This window comes from Martes martes (assembly GCF_963455335.1).
Source record: "Martes martes genome assembly, chromosome: 7".
NCBI lineage: Eukaryota > Metazoa > Chordata > Mammalia > Carnivora > Mustelidae > Martes > Martes martes.
This window is the reverse complement of record NC_137894.1, coordinates 33,054,963-33,074,350: the sequence shown is the minus strand read 5'-3', so window position 1 is coordinate 33,074,350 and position 19,388 is coordinate 33,054,963. Positions and strand designations below refer to the sequence as shown.

At 34.8% G+C, this 19,388-nt stretch overlaps 1 protein-coding gene across 1 annotated transcript in view; it reads right to left on the bottom strand.

Annotated features, from left to right (window-relative positions):
* Window positions 1-19,388, bottom strand: part of MYO9A (myosin IXA) — a 276,631-nt gene that overhangs the window by 95,937 nt on the left and 161,306 nt on the right. The window contains exons 19-27 of the mRNA XM_080807816.1: window positions 18,173-18,295; window positions 15,222-15,302; window positions 14,769-14,879; window positions 13,795-13,917; window positions 12,078-12,227; window positions 10,499-10,818; window positions 8,307-9,911; window positions 5,068-5,167; window positions 4,344-4,556 (exon numbers count right to left, since the gene is read on the bottom strand). Coding sequence (XP_080663942.1) covers window positions 4,344-4,556; window positions 5,068-5,167; window positions 8,307-9,911; window positions 10,499-10,818; window positions 12,078-12,227; window positions 13,795-13,917; window positions 14,769-14,879; window positions 15,222-15,302; window positions 18,173-18,295 — 2,826 coding nt within the window. The remainder of the gene's footprint in view (window positions 1-4,343; window positions 4,557-5,067; window positions 5,168-8,306; window positions 9,912-10,498; window positions 10,819-12,077; window positions 12,228-13,794; window positions 13,918-14,768; window positions 14,880-15,221; window positions 15,303-18,172; window positions 18,296-19,388) is intronic.

Below are 19,388 nucleotides of genomic sequence, written 5' to 3'. Positions count from 1 at the left end.
AAATACTCTTCTATCATGACACAGTTAAACCAGAAATTTTAAAAAGTTAAAAAATAAAAATGTCCTTCCTCTGAAAACAAAAAGATTTTTATTGAACAAGGTTTGGGTAAAAAATAATATAAACTGAAATTACCAATTTTCTCAAAAAAGAATTAAAAACTTAATACACATTAGAATAAACAAGATACAACTAAAGTAATGGTCAGAAGAAAATACACAGCCTTAAAAACTTATATCAATAAAAATAGCTTAAATAAGTGAATTAAATTCCCCCACGTAAAAGGTAAAAACATAAAAAATTTAGAAATAAGAATTTAGAAAAATAAGAAATTAAAAATAAGGAAATACTTTAAAAATAAGGAAATAAATAATAAAGGTAAAAGCAGAATTCAGTGGATAATGGGGGTGGGGGAAACTAGGGATAATAAATAAATCAAAACCCTATTATTTTGGAAAAAAGTAACAACAGAACAAGTGATTAGCTAACTTAAAGAAAAAAGGAAAAAACACAAATTTACAAAGTATGAAATGACAGAAAGGAAATAACCATTGAAACAGAATTTTTAAAGAACATGAGACTAATTTCCAGACTTCAATGCAAATAAATCTGAAATTTAGATGAAATTAATAATTCCATAAGAAAAAATTATTTATCAAAATTGGCTCTATTAGATAGAAAGCTTACAAGACTAATTTCTCTATAAGAAATACAGTTAATTATCAAGGAATTATGCCACAAAAAAAATCCCAGATGGTTTCACGGGGAAATTCTACCAAAGCTTTAAGTGCAGAGAGCTGTGATGCTATAAACCATCCCTAACCTTTTGGGGAACAATAAAATACATATAAATATCAAGTGTAGGGGCAACTGGGTGGCTCTGTCAGTTAAGCACCTGACTTCAGCTCAGGTCATAATCTCAGAGTCCTGGTTCAAGTCCTATGTTGGACTCCTCACTCAGCAGAGTCTGCTTGTCTCTCTCCTTCTGCCTCTCCCCCTGCTTGTGCTCTCTCTCCCTCTCCCAAAAAAATAAATAAAATTTTAAAAGAAATTAATTAATTAATAATAAATAAATAGATAGATAAATACTAAGTGTATGCAACAGTACAGCTGCTACCCTGGGACTACCAATCCAAACCTTTGATGTCATAAACTCTGTTCAATATCAACCAGATTTCCAATTTGCAAGAACCATCTTAAAAATTACTGGTACAGGTTCTAAAATTCTATAAACATCCTCTCCTGGCTTCCCCCTCCTGAGAAATTCCCAAGACCTAGTCAAAGCAGATTTTCCTTTACTTTATGTAAAACAAGCTAAAAAACTTAAGTCTTGCTCAATCAACAGGTTTTTCTGGCAGTTTTTTGTGGACTGAGCAGTAGAGAGAAGGAAAATTCAACACTGATAAGAATTGGAGAATATTTCAGATAATAACAAACACAAACAGGAATATAAGAAGTGACAGCAGTTTGGGGATAAAATGAGAAATTTTTCATACTGGAGATAAAGAAGACAAATTTTGGAGAGCTACTTGGGAGTCATGCCCATAGAGATGATTGTCCAGGGATAACAGAGGAAACTATAATGTTACCTATACCAATTCTACTAATAAGGAAAAGAAATGATGTGACTAACTCACTTACCATCTAAAATACTGAGAGACTAAAAAACTATATGAAAACCACCTTAAAAATATTATGTGGCAGAACATGTCATTATTCTTGAGTAAAAGCCAACACAGTGGATGGAGGAACTGAGTGAGAGCAGCATCTGGAGACTGAAGTTATTCAAATGGCAGAATTAAAGGCAGAAAGTTAAAACAAAACAGAACACCAAAGTCATAAGGAAGGAAGCTACTACTCTTGTCTCTACTCCTCCTAGCAGGTAACAACTAATTAATGACTGATGAATCCAGGAGGTAATGCTTATGGAATCCTCTTCAGGTAATTCATATAGGACTGTCTTTATCCCATTAGATCAGTTATTTCACAAATGGAAAGTCAGATGGCTTCTTCCAAAATTGAGTAACACTCTTTTTAGCAAATGTCAGAGTGACAAGATTACTTTGTCCAGAAAAAAAACAAAAACAAAAACAAAAATAAACACACACACACACACAAAACCAAGTTTTTGAAAATCCGTGTGCCTAGAAAATCAAGCGTATTTAAAATTCTAGAGATATTTGGATTTTTTGACAAATCAGTAAATCCCATTTACAATCAATTAGTCTTTACCTTTACAATATCAGAGAACATTAGAATGTGGCCAGTTTTCAAGATAAACAAACAGAAACACTTTAAACTGTTCCTACCCTTTCCACCCCCATACCCAATAAGTATCCATCAGCATATTCTAGAAAGCAAAGCTTCTTCATGCAAGTGTCCACCAGAAACAAACACCACCACCTGTTCCTAAAATAGCTAGTGACGAAACAGAAGGACAGCAAGAGAGCTGGAGAAGAGACTACATTCACTGTGCAGGGAGGCAGAGTGCTCTACAACTACGGGCATGCAGTGACCGTCAAGCAGGTGAACAGAATCACAGGCAGAGGCTCCTGGCTAGAACCCTTAAAGGGGCAGAATGCTCCAAGCAGAAAGCCCAACTTCCGGTTCATCTCATTAAGAGTTTTCACAGTGAGTAAGAATTCTACCACCAAGAGGACTAAGGTTTGTAACAAAGAAAACTCTCAGGAACAAAACAGCAATTACAAATGTTAAGTTCTTCCACAAATGAAATATCTATGTATACTTTAGAGAATAATTTAAGTATGCTCCCTATCTACACTAAAAAAGCAATACTTTTCATTAAAATTAGTTGTTCCATAATATAATTTTATCTTTAACTACTAATCCTATGGTAGAGCATGTTTCATTATTTATAACTCAAAAACAGGGCACCTCCAAAATGGAGTTATTTTAACCTACACTGAAAAGAGGGCTTTGGCTCTACTTACATATCTTAATGGATATACAGATTATTTCCAATCTTTACAGTCCTACAGTTTAGCTCGAAGTAATGATTCATTTATCTAATTAGAGAACTTGTCATATTTTTTCTGTTTTTATTTTTTCTTTTTCTTAGAATATCAATATTATCATTTAAAAACGGTATTTCTAACAGAAGATAAAGACAATAAGGATATTCTAGAAATTGGCAGAAAACTTAATTCTTTGGTCCTATTTAAACTGTTTAACAAACAGTTTAAAACAGTTCAAAGATAAAATACTTAATGACAAAAGAAGACAAACCTAGAACTTTCCTACCATAATGAACAGATACTAAAGAAGAACATTAGAAACCAACTTCAGGATATGAATGGAAATGAAATGCATATATCACTCCACTGGATCAATGATAATGTTTGTATATGTAGTATAAATTAGACATACAGAGTCCTTATATTGTGTATTTTTCAGGACAACTCCAAAAATCAAATATTTTATATCCATAAATATGTTCACACTTGTCAAACTATATATTCCTAATTTTGGTTGAAATATGATCATAAAGTTATATTCTTAGTCAAATATTATGACTAAGTGTAGCTTTTTTCAAATATAACTCCAATGTTGTAATTTTTGATCAATACAAATTCATAATACATACAGCCTTCTACCTGGGTAGGTTGGTCCAAGAAAATATTTTTGGCATGGCTCATTAAATTTTTTTTTAATTCATGTTTATTTTCTAGTACTAAAAATGGGGGAGACAAAGCAAGTTTAAAGGCAAAAACAAAAAAACAAAAAAAGGAAAAGATATTACCATTTTAGTTAAAAGCAACTGGATATTTAACATATAGCCTATTCACTAGACCAAGGATCAGTTAGCAAACTATGGCGAAAATATCAAATACAGCCCACTGCCTGTTTTTGTAAATAGTTTTACTGGAACAAAGCCTTGCCCATTTGATTTCTTATGTCTATGGCTGTTTTCGCTCTACAGTGGCAGAGTTAAATAGCTGCAACAGAAACTAAAGGACCCACAGAATCTAAAACATTTACTATCTGGTCCTTTACAGAAAAAAGTGTGAGGGCTCCTGCTCTAGACCTTTTAAGACAGAACAGAAAATCTCTACCTTAGTGCTAAATTAAATAACCTTAATTTTCCCTAATTTATGATTTGACATACACTGTTAAAGTGCCCTTTATCTGAGTCCTAATAAATTAAAGTTTAGCTTTGTTGCTGTGTTCACTGAGGTTTCCCATGTACAAACCATTATACGAGGAAGAAGCTGTGAAGGTTAGCTTTAGATTAGCAAAGGCTATTCACTATTCCCATCAGATTTGTTTGGTGCCTATTTTTCTTATATTGCTGTAAAATTATTTTCTTATATTGCTGTAAAATTACCATTTCGGAGTCACTGTGAGAGGCCTGACCCAGGCTGGGTGCAGGCCCTAGCTCAGAGTGAGAAGCTTGGTCAAGGGAGAGAAGGGGCTCAATAATGTCATCGTAATCATCTTCCTCTGTATCCCCCTCCCCATCGGCAAAAGTACCTCTAGTCAAGAAATCGGAGCGCGTCCGCGCCATTCGAGCTTTCTTTTTATGGGCCGGTCTGGCAACCTGCTTGACCAAATGATAAAACAAATAACATAACAATGTTTTGTTTTGGTTTTTTGGGAGATGATGCCAATGAAAGACAGAGAGGTCATGAATTTCTTGAAACATCCCTCCACCCCACTTGCAGTGTCCTTTCTACAAGAAGTGACAGAGATAACCAAAAGCAAACTATATACATTACTCTGGACAAAGGACAAAAATGGGAAGCCAAATCTACACTGTTCTCTATAGCCAAGGAAATCATCTTTCGCCGTCGTGATATATCACCAAAGCCACTTGCATAAATTGCCTTCTTTTTTTAAGCAACATCTTTTTTGTAAACATAACCTGGGATTTTAGTCAACATTCCTTCCCTGAAGTACACCTCCCTAAGTTTATAACAGACTTGACTCATGGCTTCTTTCGAATAAACACTTGGGAGTAACTGCATAAACGAGGTGTTTTACCTAGAATAATAATTTTCAAAATAGGTGCATCTATTTTGCATAAAAGATAGATAAAATTAAATACTTACCTCTCCTTTGCCCGGCCCAGTTAACTTCACAGGTTTCCAATTTGGTTCATCTTGTTTATGGAGTTGAGGATTTCCACTGTTTAAGGCTTCCTTATTGACACTAAGGATAATAAATAACAGGATTATAATTCAATTCTTAGCAGACATCCCATGGCAGCAGTCTTAAAGTACAGCATGAAATATAGCCTAACAAGACAAATCAAAGAATTCTAGCAAATTACATTATATACTTCCAGACTTTATTCAATTCCCAAAACAACATATCCGTTTTTTTCTGCTTACCTAATTAATAGTATTATCAAGAACTGACATATGTGACTGGATTACTAGAGGCCGGTCCCTGATAATCACTGGGCATATTCCACTATGACCTATGTTTAAGACTAGTAGCAGCAGAATTAGCTCAGGAAAACAAATGGATTTGATGATAAGGGAAAACGTCACATCCCCAAATCTTATAGTCTTAGAAGGGACCTTTTATTCTAATCATTATAAAATACCTGATAAGTAGCTACCAAGAGATATAGGTCCCATTACTTTGTTTTATACTGAGATGGTTCCTATTGGCTAGCAAATCTTCTGACACCTCTTTTCAGCTTTCATCTACTATATTAGTTTTAAAACTTTGTTATACAGAACAAAATCAAAACTAGCAGGATAACAAATTGTTGTCAAGTTAAAGGAGGTATGCCATACAGAGATGTTACCTAGTGGAAACTTAATTTTGCTTGAATAACCACACAATGTGACTATTTTTTTTTTTTTTTTTTTTAAAGATTTTATTTATTTATTTGACAGACAGAGATCACAAGTAGGCAGAGAGAGAGGAGGAAGCAGGCCCCCCGCCGAGCAGAGAGCCCGATGCGGGGCTCGATCCCAGGACCCTGAGATCATGGCCTGAGCCGAAGGCAGAGGCTTTAACCCACTGAGCCACCCAGGTGCCCCCACAATGTGACTATTTTATCATTAAATTCTATGTAGAAATTGGTATCTGATGAAAATGTGACTCGAACCCAAAATTTTCATGGTCCCAATTACCTATATTAACTCAGTAGCATGAGTTTTAAAATTTATCAATAACATATTGCTAATCTCTCCTCAGCAGAACTATAAGCTCACTAAGAATCATACCTTACTTTCTAGCATACTGCTAGGTTTAAAGTAGACACTAACTTATTATACAAGGTAGCAGACTAATGGCTCTATCATTCAAAATCTTCCACTTAATTTTTACAAATGAAGACCTAGGGGCTATAAGAGGTTATCTTGTCCTTTGCTCTATGCAATGAATCCTAAAACAAACCTAAATAAATGGCAATCTTCGCTAGCTAAAGGCTTCTCAGAGATCTCCCTTTTTGACCAAGGTATGATTAAGCCTAGCAATCCCAGGCTATCCTAAGAGATTCCCTTTTATTAAAATCTCTTACCCAGCTGAGCCTATCTGCTTTGTTCTAAAGAGAAGGAAATAACAGGACCTTTGATGGTACCTGACAACCCTAGCCAAATTTTAAACTCACAGCATTTTCTTTAGATTTTTCCATGATTTCTTTTTTGTTCTCCTTCATTAAACAGATGAAGACCACTATACACTTATCTGTGGCATAAAAAGAACACTAACATTACTTCCTAATCATGAAACTCAAGTTCTATTCCCTGCGATTTCTCAGTATGCGACCTTGAACAAGTCATTTCACCTCTGCAGGCTTCAGTGATCTCATCTATAATATGTGCGAACTGGAAAAAATAACTGAGAAACACCAACATTTACGATTCTATAAAATCCAACGAGAAGATTTTAAGTATGAATGTTACATAAGCTTTGACATAAACAACCTAATATATAATCATTTTGAAGATAAGTAGATCTTAATGGGGTAAAAGGAAACTAGATCAAGTAGCCCTAAGATTGTTTATCTTGGAAAATGATAAAAGACGTTTGCAAGAATTCACAAAAATATTAATGTTTTTGAACTCTGTAAGTACGCCTTCTATAGAACACATTCATGGATCCAACAGCTACACATACACATACAACACAAACACACACCTCCCATCACTAAACTTCATCAGAATGATAGGAAATAATATTTTTAACACTCTGATGGGCTTATATATGCTCCATAAGGTCTTTGAACTTTGGGGCAATCTCTAGGTTAATGGGCAAGCATAGGACCTCAAGCTGTCATTTAGTCCAACTGCATCTCAGAATACCAGACAAAAATCCCTGATGGAAAATATCAATGATCTCTTGCTTGTATTTACAAAGGGTCTATAAACTCTGTACATAACTTTAAAGACTGAAAGATTAAAAGCTCAAACTATGATAAGAGAGAAAAGGTTATTTTCCATAGTAAATGTGAAATTTAATTTTTTTTATCCCTAAGATATATACCCTTTTACTTAAACATTGACATTTTCCCATAAGAACTGAGAGAATCCACTGTATACAAAGACTTAATACAAATTTCTTAAATTTTGTCAGCTTTGCTTTTATGTTCCACCTAAAAAGTGCTTTTCTCATGGTGACCACTAGTTAAGAAAACTTAAAAGTATAAAGAACTTCCACTTATATAAGCCATCTGTTTAAGAAGTTAAACTCTTAGAAAGCAGAATGGTAGCTGCTAGGAGCTTCGAGTAAAGAGAAAGGAGTGTAACTGTTTGATGGGTAATATGTTTCTTTTGCAATATGAAAAAGTTCTAGAGATCCACTGCACAACAATATGCATATAGTTAACACTACTGTCCTGTCCAATTAACAACATTTAAGATGGTAAATTAAATTTTTTGTGTTTCTTTTTACCACACAAAAATAGCATGAAATACTTAATTAAGACCATAAATAGGCTAAATGCCGGGACAAAGTACATTAACTTTAAAGCCTGACACTAGTAAGATTGGACTTGCCACACCCCAGAGATCTAGAGCAACCAGCATTTGCTGAATGCCTACTATGTTTACAGGCACTGTACTGCCCTTCACAAATGCTTTCTCACTTAATGAGGAGGAACCAAAAAACCCTATCTGTGCTTATTAGTCAAATTTCTATGGTATAATTATATTCAATTTCAGGTAGCTGCTAGAGTCAACGATTAGGGATTTTTTTTCTTTTTTAAACACAGAGAAAATGGCTAATTTCAGTAGCACCCATACAAATAGTTGAAGTAGATTAAGGAAACTTAATAAAACTCTCCAAAAAGTTTCCCATTTATATATATAAAATAAATAAGCATTTCACTTACAGGGAAATACTCATGTTGTCCTTTGGTGTGAAGAAAATAACCCTAGTATTTCCATCTCTGGAGGAGTCATCAGATTTGTGGCTATAAGACTGAGTAGGTATGTGGTGTTCTCTTTTTGAAATACGATTATTAGAAAGTTTACTGGCTACATTCAGTTGGGTGCACATTCTGTCTGTCTTGGATAATTCCTTGGTAGTAGCAGACTGGCATGGGCCTCCTTTCCTTTCAAAGAACAAGGTGACAGGTCGGTCCTTCTGGGGTGGGTGAGCAGGAGGGCTGTCTTTTGGAAGAAGAGCTGCATCTTTTACTGTTAGTGATGGAGGCCCTACTACATTGGGCTCTTCCTTATTTGGGGTATTCAGAATAAGGAGGGAGGATGGCCTCTCTGCTCTTTGCTCTGATGGATGGAAAGATGGTGCCAGGAAGGACTCCCCAGTTCTTGGCTTTTCAATTGTCTTGAAGGCTTTACGCTCCTTCTCTAAAATACCTGTTTGCTGACGGATCTGTTGCATCATCTCTCTTTCATTCTGCTGCTGCAACTGCTTTTGCCTTTCTTCCTTCTCAATGTTTAGCTTTTCTAACTTCTTCAGCACAGTACTGGAAGAATCTGTATTCAAAGATGTAACACCTTGATTTTCTCCTGTAAAGTGGTACTTTCTGGCTTCCCTGTTGATATCCGAAGTGAGAGCTGAAAGTGTTTCTTCACTTTCTAATAGCTTGTTTCTCTGGATACTTGTATCTAGTTGGGAACTTGTTTTCAGTGGGTCTTGTTGAGGAATATAAAAAAACGTAGGCAAACTATTTGAAATAAAGGGATCTCTCAGCTGTGGCTTACAGGTAATAGATTCAGAACTGCAAACCAGTTTTTCCTTCATAGTCCCATTCTTCAAATAGACTGAGTCAGAGGATGCCCCCTTTTCAATCAAAGTATAGTCAGTCTCACCTGAGGCACTGACGGCATTGTTCTGTGAATCAAATTTTGGACTGCTAGATATTTTAGATGACTGAAGCTGCAAGTCTCCTTCATCTAAAATTATGGATTCCAGTTTGCTCTTCTGGCTTTCCTCACAACTCAGAAGTTCCAAGCTTCCTTGAGAGCTTTCACTGTCAGGTGTACCCTGCAGAGACTGAAGGGCTTCCGGCATCAGTTCTGTAGACCATCTACGTTCCTCGGAAGGAGACATGCCACCAAGAGAACGAACTTTCAACAATTCTAAACTAAATATAGCCTGCTCTAGTTCTCTCATTCTCCGACTTTCTCTTTTGGCCCGACCTACTTTTTTTTGGTGGAGATCCTCCAAGGACTTAGGTCTCTCTCTGACAATCACTTCTTCCTGCAAGTCTGCACCACTGTGGCTTCTGGCTCTCTCCTGTCGCTTGTTTGGGGACTCTTTGAAGCTGTCTGTTGAACTTTCCTGGCTAATTCGATTACTCTCTATCACAGACTTACATTCCTCTATAGCTTTAACTCTGTTATCAAAGGAACAATCCTCCCATTCTGAAGGGTCTGAACCCTGAATTTCCAGAGCTCCAGATGGCTCAGTATCTGCCAATCCAAGTTCTAGTTTTGTTTCTTTCAGTCTTTGTTCTTTTAAAACTTTAAACCTATAGAAAAACAGGGAAAAATGGTTTAGAGGTTATCTTCTACTTACTATTGGAGAAAATACATTTTAATGAGAATTTAAGAAATATATGGAAAATTCCAGATTTTTCTTCTTAAGCTAACTTGGATGCACATTTCATAATTCCATTTCTATGAGTGAGATGATATTTTATTAAGTGCATTATTTCTAACAGGACATTCTAGTCAAAACATAAATTAACTCAGAAGTAAAGCTCTCATTTAAAAAAATATCTTTAAGATAAAGCTTAAAATGAAATTAAAGTTTCTAAAGGTAAAAAAAACTGAATATTGCCAATTTTTAAAGATTCAACTGAATGTAAAAGTTAACTCTTAGCAGTTTTAACCACAGACCACGTGGGTTTTCAATCCAATTTAGTTCAATAAACATCTACTTGGCTTCTATTATAGACCACACAATGTGGGTTAAACCTGCGAGGAGTATAACAGCCTACTGGAGAAGACAAAATTATACACAACCAATTCTAATACAAGTTAAGCAAGTGTTGGAGCAGAGACATAAAAGACTTGAAAAGAAAGAAGGAGTAACTATCACAGCAACAAAGATTACCTTTGTCTTGCTCTGAATCCTCTACAAATTGATTGCAAAAGGATGATTTTGTTTCTTTGTTCTTGATACCTCTTACTTTCCCTGTAGCCTTTCCATCTTGCCTGAATGCAGACAGCAGCCATATGTCTCCGTCTATAATATTCCTTCCATCTCTGCTGGATGATGATAGTTGCAGTCCGGAGCTCCAAATACCTCTGCCTCTCTAAGTGAGCACGCCAGGAGGCCTGGAGCAGAGTGGCTGCACTAGCCATAACTAAAACATCCTTCTGCACAGCCACATTTCTGACTTGCTTCTGATTTAGGTAATTCCTCCAAAATCGCTGTGGGGAAAACAATAAAAACTGCTATCTTATCTTATGCCATATTTTCACAGAAAAAAAAAATTATTATGTCACAATTAAAGGTTAAGTGGCTAGAATTAAATTGCACATGATTAAAGTGGGGGAAAAAAAAGTTTTCCTTTTCCAGATATGCTTGGCTAAAACAACTCTTCTAGAAAATACAACCTCAATGAAGTTAATTATAGAACTTAAAATAATTTAAAAATTTTTGATGCTTTGGGACACCTGGGTGGCTCAGTTGGTTAAGCAGCTGCCTTTGGCTCAGGTCATGATCCCAGCGTCCTGGGATCGAGCCCACATCGGGCTCCTTGCTCCTCAGGAAGCCTGCTTCTACCTCTGCCTCTGCCTGCCACTCTGTCTTCCTGTGCTCGCTCTCTTGCTCTCTCTCTCTCTCTGACAAATAAACAAAATCTTAAGAAAAAAAAATTTTTGATGCTTTAACAAATTACATTATCTTCTCATGCTACAGATTGCCAATATTAATGGATTTAAGGTCAACTTGCACATGTTTCAAAGATTAAGATTCTAAAGATTTTCTTACATAAACAAAAAATGCGAGAACAGTTATATAAATCAATGAGAGAGAAAATAAGACAGAAAAATATGAAATAAGATACCTATCATCCAAGATGAGTACAGAGCAACAACAATGTATATATAATTCTCAAATATTCTCAGAAAACTATCAAACAAAAATAACTATGTCATCAAAAACTAAGGCATATAACTCCTTTGCCCCAATCATACCTTGTAAGATAGTATAGCTATAAATTCAATTTAATTTAAACTCAACTTTGTCAGTATTTATCAATAGTCTATTATTATATACCTATTATTATAATACGTAATCTGTTGGGTGAAATGAACATTTCAAAAATGAACAGGAGTGGCGCCTGGGTGGCTCTGTAGGTTAAGCATCAGACTCTTGGTTTCAGCTCAGGTCATGATTTCATGGTCATGAGATCAAGCACTGTGTCAGGCTTGCACTCAGCAGGGAGTCTGCTTGAGATTCTCTCTCTCCCTCTTCCTCTGCCCCTCCCCCTGTGCATTCTCTCTCTCTCTCTCTCTCTCTCAAATACATAAATAAACATAAGTGTTTAAAAAAGATGAATAGGACACATTCTCATCTCTGAAGAAGTTTATATTCTTATTCAAATGTTTCACAGTAAAATTCTGATTACTAAAATAAAGGCCACATTAACTAGCAAATCTCATGGGAGGAATCCTTTGCTTCCAACCTGGATAATGATGGATGCCTGTCTCAGATGGAGAAAATGCTGCCTACATAGCAGAACCCTGAACCATCGCTGCAACAATACGATCCTGCGGAGCACCTCCTGGTGAAGCAGGTCTTGTAGGTGCTGTCGTTCCTGCTCCTTTAGGAACACCTACCAAAAAGAAGAAAGATGAGGAACACAGCTTAAGAAGAAATGAGAAATTTATTGCATGAATCATCCTTTCTGTGGTAAGCTTCTTTAGAGAAGAATACAATGGTAGACATGAAAAGCAGTACTAATAAACATTTCTATCCATTTATCTAAAGAAGTCATTCTCAAATTAAAATAGAGACATCAAAATATAGAAGTGAAAATGGAAAAACGGACATGAATATAAAATTCCCAGTCTTAGAGATTGTGATATATTATTCCCTTGGGAAATTCACTGCCCTCATAAGACAATGTACCACTGATAACGTCATTTTTCCTATTTTCAAGGATATTAGGGTGGGGGGAGAAAAGTTGAGAAACACAGATCTTGAAGTTTGATGATAATATGAATAAACCAATAGTCTTTTTGGAACCCAGTATGCATCAAAAGTTTCTTGCTACCCAAGGCTATTAACCAGTTTATTTACTCTTTCATTCCATTAATAAATCTTTGGGGTACAGGATAAAGCAAATATACCTTAGACATAGACCCTCTGGAAATACGATTTGCACTTTACCCTTAAAAGCAGGTGGACAGAAACGACTGTATATATTTAAGATATACAGTGGGTTATTTTGATATATGTATCCACTGTAATTATCACAAACTAATTAACATACCCATCACCTTCCATGTCTGTCAAAAATTTTACTATTTTAAAAAAAGAAGAGATAGGTATTAGATACACAAAAAGGAAAACAATAAACTATAAGGGCAAAAGACAGAGGTTTCTACCTGAGCAAAACAAGGAGCTGGAAATAATAACAAATGTACATGTTCAGGGCAGCATATACAGGGGTCAACAGAACAATCAGTCTTCATAAAGAAGATAGTAAATGGTATGAAGTCATGATATGGAGGTTCTTGAAGAGAGATGTTTGAATTTAATGGGGAGGTTATCATGGGATTAGTAGTAAGCAGGAAGCCAACATAAAAGAAAGAGGTATATTAAGATTACGATTTTGATACTATGGGTAGAATGAGTTAAATGGAATGACAAAGACTGAAATCGGATGAGGGATTTGTTTACTGTAAAAGAAATATAAGTGAGAGCTAAGGAACAAACTAAAATGCAAGTAGTAGGAATGAAGTAAAAGGGAGAGATACTTTGAGAATCATTTGTGAGGAAAAAAAGAAAAAGAACTTTGTAAAAGGATTAAAGTGAAGGCTAGGCCAAATCTCATAACCTAGAAGAAGGATGACAGAGATAAAAGGCAGTTGATAAATTAAGGACAGTGGGAGAATCTGGATAAGGTCACTGAGCAAGTTGAGTTGAAGATTTCAGTAGAATACTTGGGAGGAGATTGTTTTTAGGCAGTTAAAACTATGGGCAGAACTGGAGCACTGGCCAGAAGCTCTTTGGTTGATACTAACTATATTAAGTAAAAATCGTGGTCTATCAATTTCCCATTATGATATCTGGTACACTAACTTTTTCATAAATATTCTCATGGGGAAAGATTACCATTATTATTTTAATATAAAAATGTACTCAAATTTGATAAGGACTGTATATATTATATTTACCATGGATTTTCCAACTTGGTAATTATCTGAATTAAGATTTATTTTCCTGAAGAAATCCTGAATGTTAAATTTGGATGGAATAATATTTCGGGGAAGAAGTACATGGAAGTGGCTCACAAAATCCTGAAAAATGAAAAGAAAAATGTTGTAAAATCACAAGAAAATTATATGTAAACATGGTCCTAAAGCAGCTAACTGTCCTTTTATTGATCCTTTCCTCATCTTTTAAACAGACTAAAACCAAGAAATTACTTCTTAATTTAAAAAATTACAGTTAATTTGTAAAATGGCGGTGGGGGGTGGAGAGAAGATGGTAAATTCTACATATTTTGTTATCAAAGGGGAACTGAAGAAGAAAAAAGCAGAAACTAATGGTCCCTTTTGAGAAAGCTAAATTAATGACCAAAGAAAAAGTTATTTAATAACTGAAATTTTTAGCAGAAAAATATGCAAAGGTGTCTGAGTATAACTGAGAATGAAGCTTTCTCTCCCAGAAACAGCAAAGAACCTGCTCAGCTGCTGAAAATCTTCACCATAATTTCTATACACAACAGCTGATGAGAATAACTGTAAGCCTTGTTGGCAGCTTACCATGAAAGAAAATTTTGCTGAGGTAACTTTGCAGAAAACTAAATGGAATCTTTTGAACTAGACAGTTCTGATTGAACTATTTCAATTACTGGAGTAATCAGTAGCAAGAACTACTGTGTTATGAGTAAACTTAGTACTGGCAAAATTCAGATAAAATGAGAATAGCCAGGAACTGTATTTTATCACAACACAAGTTTAATAAGATTGCTGCCATTCAATGGAAGTGAGTACTCTCTATCGCTCTTCAATTCTGTATACAAAAGATGGAATGCAAATGAAGAAATAGGAGAAATAAACAAGTGAGTCCCAAATAAAAAATAAGCAAGACACAGGAATAACTTACTTAAGTGTATATAATTTAAATATCACTATAAAAGCATAACCTGGAAAGAATATTTGCAGCTGTATCCAGATTGGCGAATTCGAACTGTTTCCAGCATTCCAGTGTACCGAAGCTGTCGAAGCACCAAGGCATCATTGAATCTTAATGGCAGCTAAAACAAAGCAAATGGAAAAAAGATTAACCCAGATGAAGAGAGCTCCAAATTAATGTTTCTCTCATAAGTATGAACAACTTGCATAAAATTCTTTTTTATGATGGAATTTCATAACATATTTGCTTCTCAGATTTTTAGGAAACACTAAATCAAGCCCATATAAATACCAAAAAGACAGGTAAGTACAGAAATTAGAAGGGCACCTACAGAAAATACAGAACACTGTTTTCATTTAAAAGATTATAGATAGCTCTTCCCTCTACTTACTCTCCTTAAAAAATGTAAAACCTGGTTTGAAGTAAGGGGAGCTAGAAGCTCTGATTTACAAGACATTTTTACCTTTTCAGCATTAGAGCGAATGCATTTTACAAAATAGGGTTCTGCTTGACCAAGTGTCTCCATCAGCTTGCTTAATGAGGCCTGCAATACAGAGCAATGTATTAAGCATTTTCTCCCATTTCAAACTGGCAGGAAATAATTTACAAATAAAATAATAACGCTGGCAATCTATACTGAAACAATGGTATACACAGAAAGAGCTTTCTTTCTCAAGAGAATTGTGTATACTCCCATACTGATTAAATTAAGGAGAAGGATGGTAGTTTAATCATAGAGCTGATATTTTGGCAACAGTATAAATTGCAGATATATTACAGAATAACATAAGTCTAGAATAAATTTTTCACATTTCTTCACATTTCATGAAACCATTTATTCAAATTCATGTGTTCCTAAAACAACTTTGAAAATCTCCAGTAGGGTATCCACTAGCTAGTAGGCCCCCACTTTCAGTGTTCATGCTAGTGATGTCCCCTCTTTCATTCTTGATACTGATAATTTGTACTTTACCTCTTTTTTTTATGATTAATCTAGCTAGAGGTTTATAACTTTTTTTTTTTATCTTATCAAAGAACCAACTTTTTGGTTTTGTTGATTTTTCTCTATTATTTTTGTTTTCAATTTCACTGATTTCTGTTTTTTATCTTTATCATTTCATTCCATCTGTTTGCTTTGGAATTAGTTATATGTTTTTCTTTTGCTAGTTTCCTAAGAGAGAAGCTTATGTTATTGATTTGAGATCTTTTTCCTTTCATTAAAAGCATTTAATGTTATCAATGAACCTTGGAGCACTGCTTTAGCTACACTGCACAAACTTTGATATTTCACTTTCATTTAAAATATTTTAAAAATCTCTTTGACTCATGTATTATTTAGATGTCTGCCTTTTATTTTCCAAATATCTGGGGATTATTATCTTTCCTTTATTGATTTCTGGTTTAAATCCATGTTATGGTCAGATAACATAAGTATTCTATTTATCTATTGGCTTCTCTGTTATATTTCTTTGTAGTATTTTTTAGTGGCTGCTCTACGGATTATAATATGCAAACTTAACTTGTCACAGTCTACTCAGAGTTAGTATTTCATGACTTCAAGTAAAACTTAGAAGCCTTATAATCATATAGAATCCTATTATTACTGTCATATATATTATAGCAACATATAATTTTTTTTTTACTTTTAAGTGCTCTTTTTTTCTCAGAAATGTTTATTGTAGTATAAAATACATAAAATAAAACGCTTAAATCACAAGTATACAGTTTGACAGATTTTCACAAAAGGAACATATTCTTGTATCCAAAGTCCAACTCAATAAACAAAATATTACCAGAACCTCTGAAGCCCCTCTTTACCCCATCCCATTGAATTTAGCAAGTCACTATCCCTAAGTTACCTACCTCCACACCTGAACCAAGGGTAACCATTATCCTGACTTCTAAGATGGTAAGTTAGTTTTGCCTGCTCTATGACCTCACATAAAACCCAAGACACACTATGTACTAGTTTGTATTTGTTGCATATAATTATATTTTGCACATTTTCAGTGCTATATAGTAGTGATCCTTTATATGATTATACCACAACTAAATAACCCATTGAAGATGGAAATTTATTTGTTCCAATTTGGGCTATTATGAATAAAGTTGCTATGGGCATTCTTCTACATATCCTTCAACTGTTTTCCAAATACCTGCATTAGTTTATATTTCAATAGCAGTGTATAAAAGTTCTGGTTGCTCCACATCCCTGTGAACACTTTGTATAATCAGTCTTTTTTTATTCCAGCCGTGCAAGCAAAGGTGTATTAATTTGCATTTCTCTGATGACTAATAATGTTGGGCAGGTATTTAATAGGCTCACTGGCTTTGTGGATTACAACTTTTGAGATCAGACAAGTTTTGGCTATTCAAGACTTTTGCCCATTTCAATTAGGGTATCTGTCTTTTTAAAAAATTGATTTGTGGTTCTTCATATATTCCACATACAAGGCCTTTTTAAGTTGTATTGCTAGTATATTTTCATACCTTGCAGCTTGCCTTTTCATTCTCTTAATAGTGAGATTTTGTTTTTTAACAATTTTATTGAAATACAATTTAAATAATATAAAAACATACCCATTATAGTGTATATATAGCAATGATCTTTATTAAGTTGATATAACTGTACAAACATCACTACAAGTGAGATGTAAAAATCTTCTATCAGCCCAAAAATTTCCCTCCTGCCCAATGCAACTAATAACTGCTCCTGCTCACAGCCCTAGGAAACCACCAATCAGCCTCCTGCTGCTATAAACAAACTATCTTTGAAAAAATAATCCTTTTTAGATATCTTTTCCTCTTATTATAAGGCTAATATATAAGTATTATAGAAAACTTAAGACACAGATATATGTTCAAAGAATAAAAGTCAGCTTGACAGTTATATAATTGTTATTTGATTTATTATGATCACATTTATTGCCAAATGCCCAGTCACAATAAAAGGAAATGGATTTCTATGTATATAAAACTAAAATAAAACCAGAAAATACCAGCAATCCCATTTCGTTAAATATAAATGGGAGTAGCATGAAGTTTAAAATGTATATAGAAAAAAAATACACATTATGTTAACAGTGACTGTATCTGGGCAGTAGGGCTTAAAGGCAGGTTTTATTTATAGTATCAGTTTTCTGCTGCCTGTCTCCTCACACTGAAAACAATGAAGTACTCTTTGGGATATCCACCACCCACACATAAAGGGATGAAAAAGAGAGATAGCTGACTTTTCAACCCCTGTTAGTTCTCTCCAAAATGACCACTATAATATGGCTTTTAAGTCATATGTATCATCTTCCATTCAGGTATCTTGCAGATCATCTTGACTTTTCAATGTCATTCTGAATGAAATAGAGTCCTCTAAAGACAGCCCTTTTTTTAAAATAAAAAGGTAAAATAAGAAATAACCTGAAACTGGGCACTGATACTGGGAGGCTTTTTCTTCTTGTGCAAATGAAGAAGAGACTTGGTGATGCGATCCTGTAGCGTCAGTCTTGTCAGGTGCTTTAAAGAATTTACCTCTAGCAAGTGCTAAAAAGAAGCAAGAAAAATCATATTCCTCACATAAATTAATCAAAGAACAGGAAAAACAAAGTTATAATCCAGTTTTCATTATCACCTATGTATAATGACTATGATGAATATGAGAGATTGGATATTCAACATCCATCCATCTTCCTCCTGTTTTCCTGCAGAAGCTTTCCAAATAAAAAGAAAACTGCATTTCTCAAACTCTCTTGCATCTGGGCTCCAGATGCAATTTAAGCTTATCATTTAAAATCCCACATGTGAAACTAGAAAGATATAACTGAACCAGAGACTTTGATTACGAGCTTCTGTTTCTTCTGACAAGCAGGCACATCAAAATACTTTAGCTTTTTTGTGATCCCAAAGTCCAGGTACTACCCTTATGAGTTGAGAGGCAGAGTACAGGGAATTTGTGTTGTCACTGAAACTCTGAGTAAATGCACCTTAGCCCTGGAGCCAATAGTTGGAGCAGCTCCTTTCTGATTCCTGGATCTACTACAGGTAGTGTGTGCCTGGAAGCAGCAGCTAGAATAGCAGTTTCCTACTTTCCTAGCTGATTACAGCAGGAGTCAGTTCGGCACTGCACTTAGAAACTCCAAGACTTCTAATGATTTTGTAAGTGCCTCTTTGAATTAAGTCCTTTTCTACTTAAAAATATCCACAGTTACTATTATTATCTGTAACTGAATCCTGATTCACAGACAATAAATTAAATTCAATCTAAGGGCTACGCACATAAACCATAAATACACAGAGAAAAACAAAACAAAACATCAACCCTATCAACCATAATCCCGATATACTAATTACTAATCTTACAATAATAAGATAGGAGTTATACATAAAGCAACTAAAGAATATAAAATAGGGGGACGCCTGGGTGGCTCAGTTGGTTAAGCAGCTGCCTTCGGCTCAGGTCATGATCCCAGCGTCCTGGGATCGAGTCCCACATCGGGCTCCTTGCTTGGCGGGGAGCCTGCTTCTCCCTCTGCCTCTGCCTGTGCTCGCTCGCTCTCTCTCCCTCTCTCTCTCTGACAAAATAAATAAATAAAATCTTTAAAAAAAAAAAAAAGAATATAAAATAGGATATTTTTTT